The 25,370-nt window shown below is 36.7% G+C and overlaps 2 protein-coding genes across 3 annotated transcripts; both read left to right on the top strand.

Annotated features, from left to right (window-relative positions):
- The first annotated feature begins 242 nt into the window (after window positions 1-242).
- Window positions 243-11,275, top strand: LOC135153154 (uncharacterized). 2 transcript variants are annotated; one of them, XM_064095185.1, is made up of 4 exons: window positions 243-343; window positions 4,538-4,618; window positions 5,447-5,597; window positions 8,174-11,275. In XM_064095185.1, the coding sequence occupies exons 3-4, from the start codon at window positions 5,453-5,455 to the stop codon at window positions 8,758-8,760; spliced, it is 732 nt and encodes a 243-aa protein (XP_063951255.1). In that variant the 5' UTR covers window positions 243-343; window positions 4,538-4,618; window positions 5,447-5,452; the 3' UTR covers window positions 8,761-11,275. The 2 variants fall into 2 exon arrangements, with proteins under 2 accessions (XP_063951255.1, XP_063951256.1); XM_064095186.1 differs by lacking the exon at window positions 4,538-4,618 and having other exon boundaries at window positions 8,174-11,268.
- Window positions 11,276-13,019: 1,744 nt separating this feature from the next.
- LOC135153155 (mucin-2-like) lies at window positions 13,020-24,630 on the top strand. The gene has a single exon (XM_064095187.1). It carries the CDS (start codon window positions 13,036-13,038, stop codon window positions 17,731-17,733), a length of 4,698 nt encoding a protein of 1,565 aa, XP_063951257.1. The 5' UTR covers window positions 13,020-13,035; the 3' UTR covers window positions 17,734-24,630.
- The last annotated feature ends 740 nt before the right edge of the window (window positions 24,631-25,370 follow it).

The raw sequence follows: 25,370 nt of genomic DNA on the forward strand, positions 1-25,370 counted from the left end.
GAGGGCTACCCGCGGGCACCCCATTGGAAAACTAAGTTTTCCAATGGAAGACTCCCCATAGTCATAGATATATATTGCAAACTAGTAATATATCTCTATGATCCTCCACTTTTTACCCCCCTTTAACTTTATTTATTTATTTATTTTATTTTTAGCGCCGCCAATAGGGGGGCCGACGCGACATACATGAAAGATATAAAACAAATTGTTGAAAGACTATCATTTTGTTATGGTGTAGTGCTAGGCCTACCGTACACAGTAATAATCGAGCGATTCTGACTGAGCAAGCTGATACAAGTCAACGCAAAATAAATACATTCCTAGGTCATATATCTGTCAAAAGGTGAATATATTTTGCTCTTTATATTATTCACTGGTAATCGCTTGTATTTTAAGTGTAATTTTCTGTGCAATATGCATCTTTATTTAGATTTAATTTCTCTTCATATGTGTCCCATGTTCAGTACCACGAATGATGTATTAGCATTGTCCCACATACCTGTTATTGTGTTAGTATATTAGTTTTAAATGAGATCGCGTCGGACTCGAGCTTCGCCGACGATCGCCGCCGGGCCGGGCTGAACCTGCCGAAGTCGGGGAGTTCAAGGTAAAAAAAAGGTTTTGCATTTAGTGAACATGGTACAGACTCTTATAGGGGAAGCTGACTGCCCATCTCTAATTTTTTGTTTGATAATTTGAAATAAAAATGAAACTTTGAACTTGATGACTAAACTTTTTTTTCTGTCGGTGTCAGCAGTGCCAGTGCGCGTGCGTGCGCAGCGGGTGTAAAATGAGTTCAACTACATGTATCTATTGTTTATGCTTCCAGTATGGAGACAGAATCAGCATTTTCAGCGTCATTTTAGAACGCCGATTGCAAAGGTTCTGGGAATGCTGTTTATGCTTCATTTTTCAGAGTCAAAATCGCAATCTGCAACTGGCTTCGCATTATAATTTTTCGTTGAGCAGGAAAGCAAGGTTAAATTGGGCACGCCCTTTTTTGAAATTTTTTTCAGTAGAGCTGCTGGTCCAAAAATTGGGTTTGTCCCAATCTTGTTCAATGTCCAATGGCCTGTTGCATGACGAGATGAGCGATACGTAGGAACGTCCTAGGACCATTCTTCCGAGATAGGAAGATTGGCGACAAATCAGCGCTTTCCGTTTCACGAAGGCAATTTTGTAATAATTAAAGAGTCATATTGACTGAAGAGCCAAGTTATATGATGATTAGCTGTAATGGAATCTGACAGTGTCGAACAATCAAGCATTTGTTCCATAGAAAAAGAGAAAATAAACCAAATTTTGCCAACCTTATTTTGCCACACATGGAGTACAAACAGAGAACATGGTTATAACGTCATAACCTTGTTCATTGAATGAGTGGTTTATGCTAGTTTTTCAGAGGCGAAATCGCAATCTGCAGCTGGCTTCGCATCGTAATTTTCGTTGAGCAGGAAAATGAGGTCAAATTGGGCGCACCCTTTTCAAAAAATTTTTCACCAGAGTGTTGTAATGGTACCAATTTCCGGTCTTTTAGTAATTGTATGGAGCTAATTGACATAACCATATGATTTATAATAGCACTTGCTTACTGCAACCATCCTGCCTGTGGGGAATCTACAAGTAGGACTATGGCATACCAATACAGTACACAACACACACTTTAAAAAATCATTAAAAAAACACTTTTGTGACAAAAAATACTAATTTCTTTACAATTCATTTTTCATTAGTAACTTGGGAATAATTTTTGTATTCACCAGAGTGCTCAAAAACTTGATTTTTTTGCATATTTTTGTGTACGCCCTCTATTGGTGGAAAGTAATATGGCAAGAAAATTTTCATTTTTCAGTCTCTTTTTTTTTTTTTTTAGAAAAAATAATTAAAAGAATGAAATTTACTTAAGAGCCAAGTTATATGATGATTAGCTGTAATGAAATCTAACAGTGTCAAACAATCAAGCAATGGTTCCAAAGAAAAAGAGAAAATGAGCCAAGCATTGCCAACCTTATTTTGCCACATACGGAGTAGGCCCTTCTAACAGAGAACAAGGTTATATCATAACCTTGTTCATTGAATAAGTGGATAATAGCACTCATCCAATGAATCAGGTTATATATAACCTTGTTCTCTGTTACTATACCCTGTGCGGTGAAATAAGGTTGGCAATGTTTGGCTTATTTTCTCTTGTTCTTGGGGACAAATGCTTGATTTTTTTATTTTTTTTTTCCTCACCAGTAATTGTTCAAAAATGTCATATCAAGTCTCTCAATCACATTTCAAGGACAATATTCCTACTGCCAGGACTGTTTTTCTGAATATCGCGATCGGGTGTGTTGTATGCTCATTCAGAGTTGGACATTTTGCTTGGCATGTTCGGCTTCGCCTTAGTTTTGATATGGACTGAAGTTAGCAACCAAAAAATCTGCCTGCGGCAGCTCAGCCGTTTGTGGCATGTTTGCATAATTTTGGTCTTCAGTCCAAATCAAAATTACATTGATTTCAAGCGAAGCGATGTCTAACTGAGAATTCAAACAATGATGTCGAGATCAAGGCCAAAATACAGTCATTCAATTAAAATATTCAGAAAAGTGGTGGGCATTTTGACCTTGAACTGTGATTGAGAGACTTGCTATGACATTTGCGAACAATTAGACTCTACTGGTGTTAAAATTTGTTGGAAGTCGGCTGGTGTGACAGTGAAACTGCATTAGCGCTGTTTTTTAGAAAATGACATTTCATTGACTTTTTTTTTAAATTCACGATACATGGGAAGCTGCTCACATATTACATACATGTATGAGTATGACGTCACAAATAAAAAAATTAAAACGCCAATAACTTTTTAAATCTCTGCTGGATTTACCTCAAACCTTCACCAATAATTTTTTTCTGCTATTACAATATAAACTTTTTGTCAGGGTGAACTTCCCCTTTAAGTAATATTGCACACATTTATTAAATATGGTTATTTTGCAATGTATCACAGCATACACTTTACACAGGACAGATTTCTTGTTTGGCAGTAGCTGTGATCACTGCAATACTGTGATAAACATACTTTTGATCTATTCATTACCACTTTGTTCATTGTATTATACAATATTCTATATTTGAAATGATATCAGATTTCTGTAACTGTACTTTTATAATGATTAAGATTATGAGAGGAGTAATGAGCAAAGTACAAGTCAATTTCCAATTAAATTGCTCATATTTTTATTGTTGTAGTGTAAGCACGATGAGACTGAGTAAGAGTGACGTGAAATTCTTTATTCTTCATTTTTTAAGAAATTAAAAGATAAGTACGATGGAGGTCAATAAGGTACACCAGACCTTTAACTAATATGGAATTTTCGAAGTTCATTGCCAGTATTGTTTATAGTAATTTATTTTAAAATGTGAATATTGAGAAATTATCCTACTTTATAGATGGTGTCCACTATCAGAGAATTTTGTCATAAATTTTCACATGCAGTTTCTTTTTCAGAGATGATCTCCAATATACTGTACATGTAGGGGACCAATTATTATTTTATAATGGTTAGTTATCGAGTTGAGGTTAAAGGCTTTTCAGATCAATTAATTGATTGAGAATTTTTTAGAATATTTAAAAATATCTAATCAAATCAAATGAAACTTGTATGAGATGATTATTGGAAATAACAAATGATATGAAATGAATAACAAGTTTATAACTTTCTAAGTCAGAAATCAGTCAGAAATTAGAGGTCAGCGAAGTTAGGATTTTTAGTGAGTGAGCCCTGCTGCTATTTTGAATGAAATATTTTAATGCAGGTGAGACTGCTAGAGACGTTCCACTTGTCATAAATATATTGGATTTTCAGGCTTATAAGAAAAAGATCAGTGTTTTCATTGAACACGTACACATGCAAATAATGCCTTAGGCTGAGTTCACATAGTATACTATTCAGATATACGATGCACGTTTTCGAGGGTGCATGAATAGCTTGAATCGAACAATAGGATTACGTCATACTGGTTCACTTAAAAGGGTACTATTCGGAAATGTCGTATACATGCAGCTGCATATAATAAAGTATAGTATAGTTTAGTACAGTGCGAATCGCACTTGTTCGATTTTCGTGTAGCATAAACAATCCAGTTCGAATGTGGCAGCTGGTGTGCTGTGGTGAAATAAGTCGAATTAATTACAAATAAAATGATTTCTTGGTTCCCATTTTATTGCTATTTCGTAGCACATGTTGTCATATTTAAGTTATCTAGAACTTCAGGAGGCAAGACTTCCATATGTCCCCTCCACCAAAATGAAAAAAAAAATTGGAAAGGGTTTATAAAGTCATGTCTGACATTATCTAAGAGATTAAGGAAAGAAAAGTTGAATACATACCAAATATATATGGCTTTATTCCGTCAAATTTTCGTGCAGGATCGAGTTTGTGTGTTTCCCACTGGTATCAGTTTATTTAGTCAGAAAAATAAATTCGCTACAGTCTCGGTGACTAGACTAGTCGCGATATCGGCTTATAATCACTGTGAAACCCTTGGCTTTCAGCAATTCCTGCTAGCTCAGTGAGTTAGGCGACAGACTGGAGATACAACGGAGACTCATCGAGAGGTTCGAGTCCAACCAGAAGTAAGTAGTAAAAAGAAAAAGAAATAGAGAACAAAGGAGGAGTTTTTGTAGTAGAATTTTTTTAATTAGTGGAGGGGAAAATGCACAGAAGTCTTTCCATTCAGGATTGCAATGTCAAACAAAATTACCCCCCCCCCCATTTTTTTAAACTGAAAGAAAAATATCTCATGCACATTTTGCATGATTTATGTGGGCTCCTCACTTTTCTTTCGTATTTGACCTCGAAATGATTGAAGACACAAGTTCAAAGTGGCTAAGCTAACCCGCAGCGCTGCATGGTTAGCTTAACCATGTTGTTGTGTATAGTTGAGCCATATGTATCTAATTACTTGATTATTCCTATAATAAGTTGAAACTATTGAGGAAATAGATTTAATTAAAGAAAATAATGTTTATCAAAAAAATTCTTTATTATTTCACTTTTGTGAAAGTTCATCACAGAGCTGTGATGGGGGAGTAGAATTAAGCTACCCTCATCATAAAAATGATGATATCACAGCAAAATTAGGAATAATTGATACAAATCAATTAGGCTGATAAGTGTTTTAAATGTTAAATTTTTTTGGGGAAACATAAGCACTATATTTTCATTCACATTTCCCCCAATGAATAAAATGTTAGTTTTGGTGTGTAAAATCCACTGACTCGAATAACACCATCTTGATCAATTAACAGTTGTATTAAACAGAAGTTAAATATTTTGCAGAGATGTTTGCACACAAAGGCCGATCCCACCCCACCAATCCCCTGTCTTGGCCAAACAAATTGATGCCCCAGAAATCTCCTCTTCATCTTATACTCTATCAACCAAATGATATTCTTCAACAGGTTATCATGGATGACTACAAGTACACAGTAATAGAAAAAGTTAGACAGATGCCTCTGCTGTGGGATCCAGAACATTTTGATTATAAAAACAAGGATCAACGACAGCTAGCATGGGACAAGCTTGAAAGTGATATGAAGCCGCCCAATAAAGGTATGTATTACTGTACTTGTTTTTAATCATTTTCGGGGCGTTGTAGTACATTTCTGAACACATGTTAATATATTGCCATCCCACACTCCCCTGCGGATCACAGTAAAACTCTGTGATAGCATCTCTCAGGTCAACTGCGTCGCCAACAAACCCTTCCCCAAGTGGGTGAAGATTGAAGAAACCATCTCCTAGATTCTGGAATGTGCCATCGTACTTCACAGATGATGTGCAATCTTTCATGTGGCCATCCCGTCTTCTGACATGGTTGTGAAGAACCGGGCCTGCATTCGTAAATACAACTGCTTTGTCCGGCTGAAGGCGCATAGGGCATTGAAAACAATGTTTTTGCCAAAATGCAGAAAGCGCATTCGGGCTCTGGAATGTCTATAGTCTATAGTTGTACATACATCTGTCATCAATCAGTGTATGGGCTGCAAAAGGGCGCATCAAAGCCGTCTTTAAGGGGAACGATTCATCCCTGATGATCGTGAACAGAATCTGTTCATCTGACATGTTTACTTTGAAATTGTTTTTGGAATGTTCAGCTGATTCCTTTCCAAAATATCAGTTATCACTGAATTCTTCAAGATGCCGGCATCACAAAATTTTACATATTGACTACAATCAACCAAGGTGGAACAAGAATCTGCATCACTTAATGCCATGAGCACAATACTAGGAAAGCCTTGTAATTGTTTTTGGTTTGATTTATTCTTTTACATTCCACAAAAACATACATCTTCAGCAAATGAGAAAATAATGACAATTACATTCACTTTTTCAAAAAGTAATATATAGAATCATGCGAAATATGAGGAACGTATTAAACAGCATTATTTTGTAAACATGTCATAGGTTCCCAGAAAAAATCTGTAATGATTACAAATTTCTAACGCAATGAAGAAAGTCATCATTCAGTGTATGGGCTGCAAAAGGGCGCATCAAATCCGTCTTTAAGGGGAACGATTCATCCCTGATGATCGTGAACGGAATCTGTTCATCTGACATGTTTATTTTGAAATTGTTTTTGGAATGTTCAGCTGATTCCTTTCCAAAATATCAGTTATCACTGAATTCTTCAAGATGCCGGCATCACAAAATTTTACATATTGACTACAATCAACCAAGGTGGAACAAGAATCTGCATCACTTAATGCCATGAGCACAATACTAGGAAAGCCTTGTAATTGTTTTTGGTTTGATTTATTCTTTTACATTCCACAAAAACAAACATCTTCAGCAAATGAGAAAATAATGACAATTACATTCACTTTTTCAAAAAGTAATATATAGAATCATGCGAAATATGAGGAACGTATTAAACAGCATTATTTTGTAAACATGTCATAGGTTCCCAGAAAAAATCTGTAATGATTACAAATTTCTAACGCAATGAAGAAAGTCATCATTCAGTGTATGGGCTGCAAAAGGGCGCATCAAATCCGTCTTTAAGGGGAACGATTCATCCCTGATGATCGTGAACGGAATCTGTTCATCTGACATGTTTATTTTGAAATTGTTTTTGGAATGTTCAGCTGATTCCTTTCCAAAATATCAGTTATCACTGAATTCTTCAAGATGCCGGCATCACAAAATTGTCCATATTGACCACAATCAACCAAGGTGGAACAAGAATCTGCATCACTTAATGCCATGAGCACAATACTAGGAAAGCCTTGTAATTGTGTTTGGTTTGATTTATTCTTTCACATTCCACAAAAACATACATCTTCAGCAAATGAGAAAATAATGACAATTACATTCACTTTTTCAAAAAGTAATATATAGAATCATGTGAAATATGAGGAACGTATTAAACAGCATTATTTTGTAAACATGTCATAGGTTCCCAGAAAAAATCTGTAATGATTACAAATTTCTAACGCAATGAAGAAAGATGAATCAAATGAAGAAAAACAAATACATTATATAGAGGTAGTCACTCGAGCCAAGAGTTTACCTACATACAAGCATACAACTGCAAAAGAAACTTTTTCAGTCTACATTTAAAAGTACACATAGAGGATGATTGAATTATATGGGTGTCTAAATTGTTTTAAAATGTAGGTCCTGTGTACATGTAGGTAAATATTTGAGAGCAAGAACAATACAAACTGTGGAAACGTGGAAATCGTGTACTTGTCGAGTTGGGTTTTTGTAGTACATTGACCCACTGTTCGCTGGGTTCACAAGCACAATGTGTTTCCCATTAAGTGTACTGACCGCAAAAGGATAAGCCCACAAGTTGCTGAAACATTTCACCATTCGTTTCCAGTCATCTTCGGACGGTTTGGGCATCTCGAGAGGCTGAAGTAATGTTCATAATTTCTCACAGGTTTCATACACATGTTGGGCTATCGTATTTTTGATATGTGAAACGATGCTGACATTGACGCAGCAAACAAGGCTCCTGTGGCAAGATTTCTGAAAACAAAACACATGAAAAAAACATTATTTTAAGATACATGTAAAGATGAATAGATGAATACATAAATGAATGAATTAATAAATAAATGAAATTTTAAATAAATTTACAATTGCCATGTTTTTTTGTTCAATTTTCTTTTCATTTTCAGGGGTGACAGTGAAACAAACTTGGGAAGGCTTGAACCGTGCTTTCAACAGTGCCATGAGTCGACGAAAAAAGAAGACATCCGGTAGCGGCCAAGGCAACGATAAGCCATGGAAATTCGAAACATCAATGGGTTTTTTGAAAGCTGTCAAAGAGAGAAGGAGCACTATATCCAATCTGGAGGAGATTGATGATTCTGATAGTGATGAGAATTGGAGTAGAGTGGTATTGGAACAGGCCATAGATAAATCGGGCATTTATGACGTCCATGATGATGACGAGGACAACATGGCTCCATCAACGTCATTCAGACCCATTCCTCATAAACCCAATTCAAAGAGGAAGGCAACTGATGATGTGTATGACGACACACAAGCTGGATTGTACAAAGTTATGACCCAATGTCTGGAAGAAAAACAAACATCCCCTCGACTGAAGTTCTTTGAGTCAATTATGCCACAGGTTGATGAAATGACAGATGATTGTTTTTTAGACTTCCAGATAGAAGTTCTGAACTCTCTCAAACGTTTCCTATATGATCCTGGCCCCGATTGCTCAAACTACAGTCACCCAATGACCCCAGCAACATGATTAATGTCATCGTCAGATTTTTATTACAAGAAAACTATAAAAAAAAACTGACCCAACTCCACAGGGGATCATTTTGGGCAAATCAGTTAAAACTGATTTAATTAAATTTGTTTAATTATATTATATCTGATCATGATATAAAGCACTGTATCAGAATATCAGTCTGTATATGTCGTTCTTGTTTTTTTTTTTGTTAACCGTCAAGTTTCAGTTAATCGGAGGAAGTCAATTTGTCTCGCCTGCATAGCAGAGCTAGACTATAGGTGCAAAAGCGGCGGCAGCGTCAGCATTGCAATCTTAACCTAAGGTTAAGATTTAAAATGTCATCATAACTTAAAAAATATACGGACTAGTTCATGAAACTTGGACATAAGGGTAATCAAGTATTACCGGACAGCTCAGTCGGTAGAGCGGGGGTTTCGGATTCAGGTGACCCGAGTTCGATTCCCAAGTGGTGCGCTAGTGCCCTTTGGTAAGGGATTTATCCTCATTTCCAGGTCCCTCGGAGAGGACCTTAAGCCATTGGTCCCCTGGTTGCTTGCTCACAGGCATTCGTGCTTTCTTAGCAGTCAGGTAAAAAAACCTCGGTATATAAGTTTCAGGTCACGTGACCAAGGTCAATGGTCATTTAAGGTCAATGAACTTTTTGCCATATTGGGGGTATTTTGGGGGATTGCCATTATAACTGAAAGTTTATGGATCTAGTTCATGATGAAACTTATCAAAAGAGTAATCAATTATCACTAAACGCCCTGTGCGAGTTTCAGGTCACATGACCAAGGTCAAAGCTCAATGAACTTTGGCCAAGTTCGGAGTATTTGTTAGATTACCATCATAACTTAAAAAGTTTACGGATCTGGGGCGGTATTCTGATGTCATTTGATCTTTAAAATTTTTTTTTTTTATCTCTTAAAATGAAATTGGTATTCTGAGATGACATTTTATCTCTCAGATAAAATTAAAATTTTTATCTTGCGTATGAATTTTATCTTGCGTATCTTTGATGATACGCAATAGAGCAGTGGCTGCGTAGACATACCCATCGCGTAGCTGGCCATTGCAACGCGAGTGATGTGCTTGCGCCTAAGTTACTTTGAAGAAAAAATATAATAAACTTAAAAGAGGGTAGGGGCTATTTTATCTCCGCGACGTTGATTTCGTCAATATTTCTAGGTGAATTAACTCCAAATGTTGACATGAAAATGAAGAAAAATTGTATATTCATTGAGACACCTTAAAGTTATTCCTGTACAATCGGGAAGTATTTTCATAAGACTTTCCTTGACTAATATTGTCTTTGAAGTGATGCTTGAAAAGTGCAAAATAGACTTCGAAAAAAAGATGAGAGTATTGTCAGTTTTGTCAAAAAGAAATCTCTGAAAGACGCGCAAGCGTATAGTGCAAGCGTATTTGAAGGCAATAAATTGACGCAATCTCACCTCTTCGCCACACCTCCTCGCGGAATGGATTTCCATTGGTTGAGTGATATGAGAGAGATATAAAAGCGCGTTTCTAATTGGATATTGATTAAAAAATAGGTGTGTCTTACAGATATAAAATAAAGATAAAATTGTTCTCAGAATACCAATTCATAGAGATTTTAAGGGCATTTTATCTCACTGATTTTAACGGATATAAAATGTTTCATTTTATCTGAGATAAAATGGATCTCAGAATACCACCCCTGATTCATAAAACTTGGACATAAGAGTAATCAAGTATCACTGAACATCCTGTGCAAGTTTCAGGTCACATGACCAAGGTCAAAGGTCAATGAACTTTGGCCATTTTGGAGGTAATTATTAAATTTCTGTCATAACTTTCAAAGTTTGTGGATATAGTTTATGAAATGTGGACATAGGGTAATCAAGTATCACTGGCAAGTCTTAGGTCGCATGATCAAGGTCAAATATCATTTCGGGTCATTGAACGTAGTATTGTATCGTTATATGAATGTTTTTTGTGAATAATTTTTTATAGTAGTTTTCAAAGCCAACACTGCTGCTATATTAAATCGTATAATGCAAGTGAGACTGCCAGATGCACTCCACTGGTTTAATCATAGAGTTGGGTCGACTTTGCATTCATACAAAAGTTTGGTACATGTCTATAATAAAATATTAGTTCTGCTACATAGCATCGTTATCAAGCACGTTACATGTATTTATTTTTGTGTATGTATGGTGATTCGGTGTGTGAGCTGTGTTGTGTGATAGTGATGATGTGAGTGATATGCATTTAAGCGCAAGATTATTTAACCCTAATAAGACGGGTAGGGGGCTGATTAACCCCCCCTCAAAATTTTGTGACCTCATTGCTCGCTGGCTTTCTACTTTAAGTCTGGCGCAAACTTTTGAAATCAAAATTGTGACCCCCAGGTACGCGGTTCCAAAATTACGGAAAATTTTGTAAGTGCATGCAGACCTAAAATTGCTCAAAAAGTGAATTTGTGTACAAATCCAATGCAAATAGTGTTTTTAGCCAAAATTCATAGATGTATCATTAAATTATCATTAAAAATAAAAAGTAAAAAACAAAGAAATACGTAAGAAATTTAGAAAATAATAAAATACGTAAGAAAATAAATGTGATGTTGAAATTTTTTTGGAGTATTATATTTGATCAGATTCTTAAAGTTATCATTTTAGGGGCATTATTTAGAGCTAACTTTTAATTTTACGCATAAATTACCGTAATTAGCAATGAGATTTTTCACAGAATTTGATCTTGTAGTTTTGTAGATTATGCCATGGGTAATGCGCGTGCCAATTTTCATCCCGATCGCACAATCGACAGCTGAGATCATAAGGGGGCTGAATCAGCCCCCCTTCCAGTCTTAGGTGTTGAAATAGCCCAGTCTATTTAGGGTTAACTCAGTTTAACCAAAAATTAGAGTTGGGTCGATTTTGTACTCACATACACAATTGATGTTTGTTTCACTCACCTGATTATAAAAACATGTTACTGTTCCCCTGATATCAGTGTCCTCCAGTTTGATCCATTTGGCCCTATGGAGGGGAAAATCAGGGCCCCATCTTACAAAGAATTAAGATTGACCTGATCAACCTCAACTCTATAGAAATTCATCAATGTCATAACTTTTTCTACAGGAAATTTCCACAAATAAACATCATATCTAGAAAATAATTTGAACAAGCATGCAGTTTAGATGTTAACTTTGCTGGCTTTCCATAGTTGTGGTTGATTGGATTGCTCGCTACTCTTTGTATGACAGAGCCCAGGGGCCGATTGCACGAAAGGGTCTTTGCAAGAACCGTCTTTCTTGTCACCCATTTATTATGATGCGCCATGGAAACGCATTTTAATTAAATTACTTGCAAACATATTTTATTCATCCAATAAATTAAACAAAATCTTTGTTTATAAAAAGATGTAATATATCATGAAATCGTATACAAATTGATTTAATACATTTCAGAAATATCCCGCGTACAGCTTATCATAAAAGATGGGCGACATGAAAGACGGTCCTTGGAAAGACCCTTTCGTGCAATCGGCCCCAGGTCTTTTTTTTGTAGCTGTTGTATGACATCCGCATGTAGTTGAAAAACACCATCTCATCAGGGTGGTCTATCGGGTTCAGAGATGTTATATGGAACTCCCCCAATGAAAGTGATGACACACCCCTTCACATGTGCTTCCTCAGCCTCGGCCAGTAGGAGAAGAGCCAAATCTTCTTTGTTCACTTTGACAGCACCAAAAGAATACATAAGTAGGACATGCGTGCTTACCTTGTGTGACCCGCCGTGCCCATATAACGTATCGCGAATACCGTATACTTCTATGTGAACTCAGCCTTACGCAAGTCAAGGGCATGCAGTGGTTGGGATTTCATGTAACCAATGGGGGATTTAAACATACCAGACCATGCCTCAAAATCAATCAAGTATACACTATGGGGCATAAGTTCCAAGTTTATTTCAGGGCCTGAAAGCGGAAAGTGTAAATTTGCTTCCCAATCATCTTTTGGACTGGTGGCCAAATACAAAATGTATCCAAAATGCTTAAAAAATAGAAACAAGAATGTTGAGCTTTAAAAATCAAACAATCTCCCCAGAGAAAATCAGGGGGGGATGTCCCTGTCACCCCCCCCCCCTGATCGCTGCCTATGAAGGCACACATGTACTTGTACCTGGAAGTGCAGTGGCCAGGGATATCATGAAATGTGCTACATCTTTGTGATCACATGGATTTCAAAATAATCTTTTTTTTTTCTATCTCATTTTATGTGCAGATGAGCTTTGATCGCAGAAAATGGAGTCTCGGGAGAAGAAAAAATTGGCAGTTGTGGCTGGAAAGAGAATGTCTGAAGAGAGTGACTCGGCAGATGCCTCCATGGAAGACCTATGTCGGAAAAAATTCAAACCAATCGCACCTAAACCTGTTATTAGAAAAGATCAGCATCAGGCAGTGTTATCAACAGCACATCCTGTGAAAAATGATTCAACACAGAGAAAAGAACAGGTGGTGTTTCCATCTCCCAAGTTTGATCCCAGCAGTGCATTCGTTATGAGACCAGGAAACTCCTTCCCATTCATGTGTGGTGGACCCATGATCATGCCGATTCCAGTGCCAGTTGTCCCTGGCAAAGACGGTTCCTACGTCCCCCTGCAGGTTCCAGTTCCAATTCCGGTTATGGTGCCTGTTGTTGTAAGTCTCAATCAAGCTGCTTCTCCAAGTGCCTTGAACACAGTCGCAGTATCTTCAGATTCCACCCATAATGCTCCATGTGGTGAAAAGGAAAGTCCCGGTGGCAGCAAGAAGGACAAAAATAATAAGAAGGTGGCTTCGTCAAAGCAAGACAAAACCTCTTGCTCAGGAGACAGTTCAGACAGTAAAGGAGCCAAAGCTAAGCCATGTCGGTACAAGTACAGCATGATAAAAAATGAATCTTTATTCAGGGATATTCTTCGTGGTGTTGGAGGGGATTTCATGGCAAACCATGGCATATCTCTTGCAGTATCATCCAGTGATGCCATTGATGTTAATAGCATATCAAAAGGAATGGTTGCAACATTGGGTCAGAATAAGAAAAACTCTGAGAGCATTAATGATGAGGCACCAGAGTGTAGTCAGAGGCAATCCAAAGTCCACAAAGATGCAGACGGTGATGACTCGAATCTATCACTTAAAGATATAAATGAATGTCATGATGGAAGTTCCAAAAGCACTGGAGATGTGACGGATACTGTAGTATCAAGTAAACCTCAGTCTTCACTTTCCACAACTACCGGTAATCAAGGATCAGTGGTGACAGTACCAGGAAATGTTTGTGTGAACAACGGCCCATCAACATATCCATGTTACACTAACTCATCAAAAGAAACAACAAAAAACTCAACTGTGTCTGCTTCTCAGGCAAATTCAAACCAAAGATCGCTTGGAAATCAGTTAGGGCAAAGTGTGCCGCATGAAAGTAATCGTAATAATTTTCAGAGTACTTCCACTGTAGAAATGAGTCAATCAGTGCAGCCTTCTGGAACAGCTCTTAGCAATAAACCATCAAGTGTGCGTGCTACCACTGCTTCATGTCCTTTGAGTGTTCCTGAATCATCTGTCCATACATTTTCTTACTACAATACATCTTGTCATAACAGTGTGCCTTCCAACCTGACAAATTCTAATACCCTTGTTTCCACACTATCCAGCTCTGTAGTTCCCAATAACAATTTGCGGGGATTACGTCCACAATGTCCCCCAACAAGTTCCACCATCGTCAGTGCTTCTCACAATCCCCATTGGAATTATGCTCAAGGAAATTCACAAAATATGATGAGAAATGAACCCCCAAACAGGAACGTGCTGAGACCCTTTCATAATTTAGCACAGAGGATTGCAGCAGTACAAAATTCTGAGCATGATCACCCCGATGAATCTAATTTTTATGGTATTGATGAGCTTCATTCCTTCGGTGTAGAGATGGACCAGTCTGCAGGAAGCTTACTCAGTTCTTCCGATGACAGTGTCAGTGGTGTTCTTGGCATGGCAGATGTTGCTGCTTCTGTGCCTGGAACTCTGACAGATAGCCCAACAAGGAGAGCTGTCACAGCTATTGTTACACCACTACCTCGCAGTGTTCCCCTTGCAACCAGCACAACTGGCAGTACTTCTGTGTCTCATATGTCCGAAAATGTTCCAAATGCATCCCAATCAGGATCTCAAAGTTGTGATGTTCCACTTGGGCAAATGCGACCATCTTCTGACCAAGGTAATATTGATAGCAATACCCCAGGATCCAGTCAAAGTAACAAGTTTCTTCAAGCAATTTCATCTTCCACTCAATCAACACATCAGTGGAGTTCTCCAAGTAACGATGGTGCGAGAAGACTACCTAATGCTGAACTATCTGCAATGCGTAATCACTACCCACAACCAACAACTTCCGGTAGTCAGGCAAACGGAATTATGAATGCCACATCTTCTGTCGGTCAGCAAAGGAATATGCATATGGAAGGGTTGCAAAGTCGAACATGTCCAACAGTAACGTCTTCTGGTCTCTTGTCAAACGAGCATGTTCCTAATGCACAAACCTGTGTTGAGAACTCACCGTCTACAACCCAAACACCAGCAGCATATTCTGCTGTTTCTCAGAGTGCTACATTAAATAAAAGATCACAGTCATCCATGTCTACAAATTATAGTATGCCAAACATGAGTACACATCAAACCCATGCATCAAGGCCAAGTTTTGATAATGCTAATAGGAATAGTTCAGGAAATGCACCTTCATATAGAAATAGGAATGATATGCCAAACCCCCAACAGATGCCAAATCCTCTAATAGCAGGAAATTCCACCAGTGGCTATCCAATACAAAGCCACACCAAGCAAAGTTCATACGCAGTTGGTGTAAATTCCAAAGAGAAATCTCCAAACAAAACAGGAGGCAACAGGCAAGCCGATCCTCGGCAAAGTCAAGTACATAATTCTGTTCCATCTTCATCTCGTATGGTTCATCAGTCTCAACCTTCCATTTTGCCTGGTGTTGCCACCAGCCAGCCCGGGTTATCAGGTTTCAATAGTGGGAATTTCTATAATGCAAGTAGAAGCCAGGCACCTATTACAACTCGTTCAGTCTCTGATTCAAGAGGAATGACAGTGACATCTTCTGTGACTGGTCCTTCCATGAGCAATGTATGGCAGCCTTCCTGGTCTGGTAATGTCCCACCCAGTCAGAGTCATCCTTTTACTGGTGATGGGAGTCGACATCAGCAACCAGTATCTGCTGCTCATGCTACTTGTCCTGATCAAACAGCAGCACAAGCAAGACATGTAAGCACGACGACTGTCACTGCAACTACCTCGGTACAATCTGTTCCATTGCAGAGCAATGTTCAGACAAGATCAAGCTTGATTGAAACTGTGCCACCACCTGATAATCAGTCTAGAAATCATATGGGTATGTCGGACACTAGAGGGAGTTCTTCTAATCAAATGCACTTACCTGGTTCAGTACAAACTCCTATGTTTTCAGGGAACAATCAGAGACAGTCACTTCCGCATCCTGTCTCTTCAGGAAGTTTCAATGTCCCTTGTACAGAATCAGGACCAAGAATGCCCTATCCACTAGTTCCTCCCATCATGTTTGGAAATTCAACACCTCGGGGTATTCCTATGGGAAGTCCTATGGGAGGAATCCGTGGTGTACCACTCCCAGGAAGCTTTCCAGCAACTAGCATTTCAGAACAGAATGTTCAACCACCTCAGGTTATGTCATCGTCGCCATCTGCCATACATCATACCCTGTCTCCTGCTATGCATGAACGCCATCGGATGTACTTGCCTTCGCATTTCAATACTCTTCACAGGCCTCTCTACATGCCACCAAGTCCTGCACCAAGTACAGATCTTCCCTTGCTTTCTCCCCACTCATGTGGCCAACTACATGTCCATGACAGTGTACTGTACAGTCCCAGATATCCATCTTCCATTCATAGTTTGTCTCCAGGAGTCAACACCAGTTTCCATGCTTCTACTTTGCATCGGACCTATTCATCCTCCGAACATCAAGAGAATTTTGCCAGAAATAGCATCAGCCATCCTGCACCTCATTATGATAGCCCTATGCCATTGCGAATGACACATCTTGGACAGAGTTCGATGGGTGTGGCAAATGCAGTGAGCTCTCAATCAGGTCAGGTACCACCATCGATAACCTCCTTGCAACATAGTAGCATTGTAGCCAATAGGGAGCAAAATTCACTTTTTGAACAGAATCTGAAGAGACTCCTTGAGCGAAGTGCTAGAAGACACAGCATGGCTTTGGCCAGCTCACATGGATATCCAAGATCATTGTCATGTGACCATACATTTCCCCCTAGACCAATGAGCACCTTTTCTTCACTTTCATCGTTTCCCCCTCCACATTCTTCATCCAGTGTACCCTTCAGTGCTCCATCCACAATGCCTTCAACTCCATCAATCCAACCAAAGACAAGGTTACCATCACAACCACTGCCAAGCAGGCATGCAACAACCACAGCGTCACCAGGAACCGGTACAGCAACTGTCACTACAGTGTCAACAACTCTTACACCGACAACATCCTCAATTGTGACAAGTAGAGCTATTCTTGGTAACACAAGTGATAAGTACCTCCCTCTTGAGTTGCTCAGTCCAGATTCTGCAAACGCTCAACCAGCAACACCTGCCACAACCCCCTCGGTACCTTCCCCGCAGGTTGCCGTTGACCTCGTTGTGAAATGTGGAGACACTGTTTTGCAGTGTAGTCGCCAGGTTCTTCGAGAGTCTGGTCGGACTGTTCTTTGCTGCTGGCATTGTGACTACCACACTGCTGAGCCACGTAAGATGAAAAGACATCAAAAGAAAGAAAACGAACCTCTTAAATGTCAGCTCTGCAGTTACCAGAGTGGCTCTCGATGTAGTGTTAACCAGCATTACAAACAGGAACATATGGACAAGGATGATCCTTTTCGTACTATTAGTCATTAAGAATTTTATATTTGCATGCCATGGATGGAAGCTTTGTGGAAAGTCTGACTATCTAATGTAATTTATGCACCCAGTTGTGAATTTTCAGGATTTGGGGAAAATTACTGCTGATCTCCTTCGGACATACTCTCCTGTACCTTACCGTGGGTCAAATTTTCATATATTTTGTTTACTTAATATTGGGTATTCAATATTTTATTCGTACACACAGAAATACTTGCTTGCCCTTTCTGATGAAGAATTATTTTTTACTGCTTGTAAAATATCCCACAAAATACCTTTTATACTTTAAGGATAAAATTGGACCTTTGAAAAGTCAGAAGTTGATTTGAATGAATAGAAAAAATCAAACAAACATCACACTGAAAATTTCATCAGATGGGACGGAATCTAGGAAAGTTATTCCAGTTCAAAAGTTTGCTTGTTTTACAAATGAGTTATATGCACAACTTTGGGATATGCAAATGAGTCAATCATGTGATATCACATCCTCACTGTTTCCTCTGTATTTTATTATATGAAATATTTCATATGATAAATAGTGAGTGTGTGACATTGGTTCTCTCATTTACATGTTACCTGTGTTGTGCATATAACTTTTTTTGGGGAGAAATTTGATCAGAACTTCATAGCACCATAACTGTCTTTCATATTTTACATCCAATCTTGATTTACATCCAATCTTGATTTACATTCAATCTTGATTGGATGTGAGCTTTTTGCTTGTCTAATTTTTCTGTTTAATTCAAATCAGCCTGTTCTTTTGAGTGGACTTGTCCTTTTAGAGTCTGAAATGTGACAGTAAACATATTTTGTTGAAAGCAAACTTTTTGTCGAAAACCATTTTGGTCACCCTAATTTTAATGGTATTCTGAAAGTTATATATTGTTGATTTTTCATTGATGAAATTTAAAAACTTGAGTTTCTCTGTCACAAGAGTCATTTTTTTTGTTGGGGTCTACTCCGCACATCCCTATCAAATAGTCTAAACTATGTGCCCCCAGCTATTATGCAGTAATTGTCCCAATATTGTTCCAATAAAAGTAACTTTTACATGACTGGCAAAAAGGACTTCAAAATCTGCAGGATGTGCATTACAGGTGTAACTATAAAGTGTACATATAAAGTTATATGATGTAAAAAGGTATTATTTCAAATATGAAAAGGTTTCTAAATCATCACCATGTACAACCGATCTTGCACAAACTAACTTTAAGAATTGTGTATTCACATTTTGTACTTTTACCTGCAGTACTTAACATATGTAATTAAGTAGTATGTGATATGCATTGATGACTGTGAAAACTAGTTTAAGTTTTCTTTTTTATAGTTTATTTTATATACAGCTATAATAAGATATGTTGACATGAAACACTGAATGTCTATAAATAATTCAATTTCAATCAAAGGACAATTTGAGGGGGGGGTACACTATATTGACTTATCACATGATATTAACCGAGGTGACATCGGTGAGTTCTGAAAAGTTTGCTTTAAATGCAGATTAATCAAAGTACTGGTACTCATAAACTCAATGACCCGTATTCTAAACTCGGGTTTAACTAGACCGTGGTCTCACTCTGGGCCAAAATTATGGGAAGCCAAACATGTCAAAATTTGTTCATATGCTATGTTTCTTATGTTTACTGTGCTCTCCTAGTTTTTTAATGGTGAAGACAATTATCTTATTTATCCTTCTCAGACTGACAGGAATGATTTGAGAGTCAAATGAGCTGATACTATGAACCTCTACTGTTAGAGAATATGTCACAATTTGCTATCCATAGTTAAACCACATTTTTAGACCACAGTTTGAATTGAACCCAACTTCAGAATACGGGCCATTATCTTCAGCTCTGAGCCATCAAGAGATTCATTGATTCATATCAATTTCAACTGGGAATTCTGAGGAAAAGGTGTCGATCATCATTCTCAATATGAGATTCATTCGTATATCAATCTCAGTTGTGTACTCTTAATTCTGAAGAAGTAGTTGCAATCATTCTCAATTTGATAATATTGACTTGTGGGGACGAAGTTCCAATCATTCTGAATTTGAATCAATCACAACTTCTTTAATTGACTTGTCAGCTCAGTACCCACAATAAATCTACCAAAATGACTTTTGAGTTACTTTTGTATACAGTTTGAAGAAACTGATGGTAAACTTTTGGAAAGTGATAAGTAGCCTGTTAAAATTGATCAAAAGTAACCCAAGGAATGCTGATTTATTTTTGAAGAATTTGGCTAGGATTCACTGAGTAAGGCGGGGGCAGCGGAAACGGGCGGTTTGAGGGAAGGGGGCTGGATTGGCTTCAGCACCCCTACTTTCTTTCCCAAAAAAAATGTACAAAAACGTATAAATGATCATCTGATCGTGATTTTTGGCATGGTCAGCCCCCCCCCCCCAATTTTCAAAACCGTTCGTAGGCCCCTGGTTGGCTTATACCTTCAGGGTTCTTTCTCTTTTCGTTGCTTTTTTTTCTTCAATTTTTTCTTCCAAAACCGTAAAAATGACAATCTAATTGTGATTTTTTTTTGCACGATCAGACTCCACCCCCACTCCCACTTTCAAAACCTGTTCCGAGGCCCCTGGTTGGTAATTCAGGGTTCTTTTACTCTAGATTGTTTTTTTTTTCAATTTCATCTGTACTTAGATATGCTTTATATGTATAATGGTTTATTTCTTCCTTGTTCATGTATTGATGTAAAGTTCATATCCCCACATTCTGCTATATCAATGCACATGATATGTATAGGTTAGTATTCATGAGTATACTATGGTTTGATTATTTTGTGAACATTTTGATTTTTGTGCAAGTTACGATATTTATGTTTATATTGTCTGAACTATCTAAGGTTTTTATTGAGTTATGTGGGCCGTGTAGGGGTAATAATACATGGTATCTCCCCAAAGTAAAACCAGCCAATCTTTGAATCGGACATTTGGGGTGGTTTTCATGAAAGGATTTGTCAGACATTTTATCTGACAAGTTCTGTTTTATCCTACAGTTACCATAGTAACTGTATGATGAGCTGTTGTTTCATCCCCCCACTTGAATAGTATGACGTCATGTGCAGGTAACTCTGCCTAAGTCAAATATTTTGGGGCCACAGAAATCGGATCGATTTAGGAGAAATTGGACTTAGAAGAGGTAGATAACACTTGTTTTGATTAATCTGTTCTAAAATATTGCTTCGACTTGGGCGATTATTCGACTTATAGAAGGTCAACTTATAGTTCTCTGTATTTACACCCATGGGCAGTAAATTCATGTTTGTTATTTTAATTGGCCCATTGTTTATGCAAATATGAATTTACATAAACAGACATAAGTTCATTAATGCTGTAACCCTTTAACAACTGTAAATGTAACTCTCTGAGACAGAAAGCATGCATTCATTATTAGACGCTTTCTCAATAAAAAGCGCAATTTTTGGAGTGAAGTCTGCATAAATCATGGTTTCAATCCACAGATTGATGGCTAAGCGCATGAATTTGGAAAAAAAAGTTTAAAGACTTTCACAAAAGATGGCGATATACGAAATATCTAATGAACAGAAAGCATGAAATGTGTATTTTTACTGTATTATTTTAAGGTAGTTCCAACGTTTCTGTGCTATTCATACTATTTTCATGTGTACATGAGTTATGATCTCAATGGCAATCAAATGTTTGGGAAAATGGTCAGGATTCATAAAATGTTATCTTTTTTCGGGAATACAAGGGCGAATCTGTGGTGGAGCTATTCTTTGTAGAATTTCTTTCTTAGTTGACTTACCCATCATGTTGAAATTTCTCAATACTTTGTACAACTTTGTTGTGATATGTTGTATTTTATACACAGTTTATTTATTTTGTCATGTTGCACCTGTATTTTAAATAATAGGTTTCTTGGTAATGAGTATACTATGTATAATTAAAGACTCAGACCGGAGCTAAAAGTGAACTTGGCAAATGAGAAATATATATGCTACATAGTACAACAATGTAAGTTTTATGCATATATTTACTGCTTGACAGCTGAGTAAATTGCTTAAGAAAAACTCAAATTTACAGGTTTTGACAATAGGCTTTATTGAGCCTCTAACAAATGGCCTGAATTATGTTATATCACATTTTGTCAGGGTGGTTGTGATTCCATAGAAAAGAAAGATAATGTTTGATTACCAGATTATGAATTAAATTGGTTTTCAATTTTTCAGAGGAAAATGACTTGGGCAATTACTCATTACCCAAAACGGATGGAAACCTAGAACTCTTCACTAGTTTTTTTTTTATTTCTTTGTTTGGCTATTATTGGGCCTAAATTGCTATGTCAGGAAAAGTGTTACACATAATCTGAATGCAGATTGAATTGAAAAGCTGTGCCAAAATTAAGCGGGAAAGAAAATATGGCAAAAACTTTTCTAAAACTGTATATTTTTATAAATTCAAGCTTGAAGGAAAGATGTTATTATTTCTGTGATAGAAGTGAATAAAATAAATGCATAATCAGAAAATCATAAAGTTTGTGTAAAAATCTATGGAATCACAATACTTAAATACAACATGACATGTTCTGAGGCCGGTGAAAAGCAAAGAAAGCCAATTGGAGCATGGTAGGTCCGTGATTGGAGCTACATATATTCTTAAGCAAGTACTCGGTTGGTAAGCAGTGAATTGCATTGCTGTGTTTAGTAGTTTATAAGCTTTCAATTGGTGTATGTTTTGTTAAAATCACTTTTGTGTCCGATCTTGGTCTTTAAAAATGAGAGAGGTATGTACAAGTATTTGAGAAGAGTGTTGTGGGATTACATAGAAAATTAGGTATGCCCAGTTTTATCATTTTTAACTAATGGATTTCATAATGTGTAATTGAATCATCTTGGATTTTTTATCAGTTTTGTAATCAATATTTTCCCATAATATTGTGCCTTTAGTATTAATAACACAACAAATCAATGATAACATAGTTTTGTATTCTTCTATTATAGATACATAATACATGTAAATGTAGGCTTATAATTGTCACCTATTATGAATATCAACATTTGTTTTAATGCTATGTATTTAGATTTTGTACTTTTGCACATGAGAAAATCATAGTTTATTTCATTTTCATCATGTTTTGACTTTCCATCTTAAAAAAAAAAATTATTTGGGATGATTTGGAAAGTCTGTAGGACATATGTAAATGTATTTGATTTTGTTTGTAATTGGTTATGTGTCAACTTGCAAATGCATGATCAATTTTGTGTTCAAGGCATCATTATTGAGCTGTTACTAGGTACATTATAATGGCTGTAAGCATGGGGTGGGAGGGGGGGGGGCAGAGGAGAAAAAAAGACCCAAGAAATTTCAATAACTCCCAAGTTTTCACAGTTTCTACCCAAATTTTCTACAGACCCTTAAATTTATTTTAGTTATAAAGAACACCCCTGTGATCAGGTCTGTTGCTTCTTTAGAAGTATGAATTTAAATTTCAACATTTTTTTATGACTGGGATAATTATGTCTGGAATCCAATTCAAGATACTTTTAAACACTAATATCTAGTTGCCTATTAAAGCAAAGATGCTATGTGCTTACATTCTCAACGTAGCCCAAATGGAGATGAAATGATCTTTAATATTCATAGTTTATTTGACAAGTGAATGTTGATGATGTGTGTGACAGACAAGTATTCAATATACATTATAGAAAACTTCATTGTTTAAGAATCCGTTGAACTATTGCTTATGCAGTTATGATTATGAGCTATATGATGATTATAATGTGTATATAAAAATTATATGTACTTTTTTTCATTTTTAGAAAAGGCTCAAGTTGGTTTAAGAAAATGAAAATACATATATGCAATGTATATTTTGTAGCCCATGTTTTCTTCACTCTAGTACTTAATAAAGTGAAATTAAACCCCAGTTTAAAATTTGGGGAATAGCTGTGCTAAATATTGTTCTTTGTGTTAACTGTGCTCTGAGTTCCAGCTTTTATAGTTAAGGAAAATAGTCATACAGTATTACAAACCATTCCTCAGCTTTTAGTTTTCTTCCCCAGAATCTTGATAAGTTTAAAATCTGTTTTGTTATTTTGTGGGGGGAGGAATTGATGTCACATTTGGCTACCTTTAATTGGTCTAGCAATTTCAAATCATTTAACTTATCCTAGTAAGCTTTCATATCACTCAGTGAATATTGTATGAATGGGTACAATATTTTATACTGTTCTTTTTATTGTATTTTTGCACTGCTGGCAAATTTTAAAGAAAATATTTTGTTGTCAATGAAAATTAAAAATGAAAATCTACATATTAATATGGATCCTAAATTGAAGTAACGAATGTGTAAATTTCATTTATGTATAAAACTATGAAAGGGACCATCCTTGAAAATTTTATGTTGAATTATATACATATGTTTATATATTTATAATTTTTCTTAGGTAATTTTATCCCCACATGCACAAGTGCAAGCTGTTATAGTTTCTTTTAAGTAACTGGGGATGTTAAAAAAGGGAGAAGTGGGAGAGTAAATGTCTTCTTTTAAATGAGAGAAAAAAGGTATCCTGTTTTGGTTTGTGGGGTGTATATTTTTACTCAAAACATGAAATAATGTTTAGCCTCCTTTTGGGAGTCAAGTGTTTGAATTCGCTGTCTTTTGTGAACAATTGATAAAACTTCATGATACTGAACTGAATAGGTTAAGATGAATATATATCAGATGTAATTATCATATGTATTATATTGGGGGGGGGGGGGAGCTCTCAGTAATATGTGATAATACAAGCTGTGTTGATGTATTCTATAAGTGGCTAGTTGTACTTTGAAATTTACCATTTGTTTTCTAGATTTTATGCACCAAAGATCCAAGTAATAAAACAGATTCATATATGATCTTTTGTACAAAATGGAAGAAACGTTCTTGTGTTAATTCTCTTTTGTTATAAGTGTATAAATAGTTTGCATGTTTTCATGGAGACAAATTAAGAGCAAATTGTCAGTGGAAATATGATCAAATAAAAGTAAAGTATTTTTTTTTTAAAGGTGACAAATTTTGAAAAGATGTATGACCCAAAGTGAGCACTCTGAATATTTCTTCATTGGGGTTTAATGTTGTATAATATTAATTATGGAATGCATTACAATATATCTGGAAGTATACAAAAACATCACATCCTTAGAAAGCCAAAGAAAACATGGAAAAAGCAAGTAGAGGAGGAGGGTTAAGGATGGAGGATGCACTGAATCGAGCAAAGTAGAAGGGGGGGGGGGGGCAACTCGGGTAAGGGGGATTACTGCAAGTGTGAGGTGAATCTGGCCACCCCTGTTAACGGGGACAAAACTGGATGTATATTATTGATTGATGATGGTGATATTCTCATCCGTCCATATGGGTTAAATGTTGAATATTGTTTCCTCTATTTTTTTACATTTCACATTAAAGTTTTCTGAAATATTGTTGATGGTGATATTCTCATCCATCCATAAGGGTTTGAATTTTGAATATTTTTTCCTCTATTTTTTTACATTTCACATTAAAGTTTTCTGAAATACATAGTATCTTGTCCAAATATCAAATCTGGTGTTGCAAAAACATTTCAAAATGCAAAGTCTTATTCTGGTTTTTACATATACATATATATAATTACCGGTATAT

This window comes from Lytechinus pictus, chromosome 2, assembly GCF_037042905.1.
Source record: "Lytechinus pictus isolate F3 Inbred chromosome 2, Lp3.0, whole genome shotgun sequence".
In the NCBI taxonomy this organism is placed as follows: domain Eukaryota; kingdom Metazoa; phylum Echinodermata; class Echinoidea; order Temnopleuroida; family Toxopneustidae; genus Lytechinus; species Lytechinus pictus.

Excerpts from the sequence above, each read along its gene's own strand:
- LOC135153154 (XM_064095185.1), top strand. The coding sequence starts at position 5,453 with ATGGATGACTACAAGTACACAGTAATAGAAAAAGTTAGACAGATGCCT. Across the intron at positions 5,598-8,173 it reads TATGAAGCCGCCCAATAAAG|GGGTGACAGTGAAACAAACT; the intron begins GTATGTATTACT and ends TTTCATTTTCAG.
- LOC135153155 (XM_064095187.1), top strand. The coding sequence starts at position 13,036 with ATGGAGTCTCGGGAGAAGAAAAAATTGGCAGTTGTGGCTGGAAAGAGA.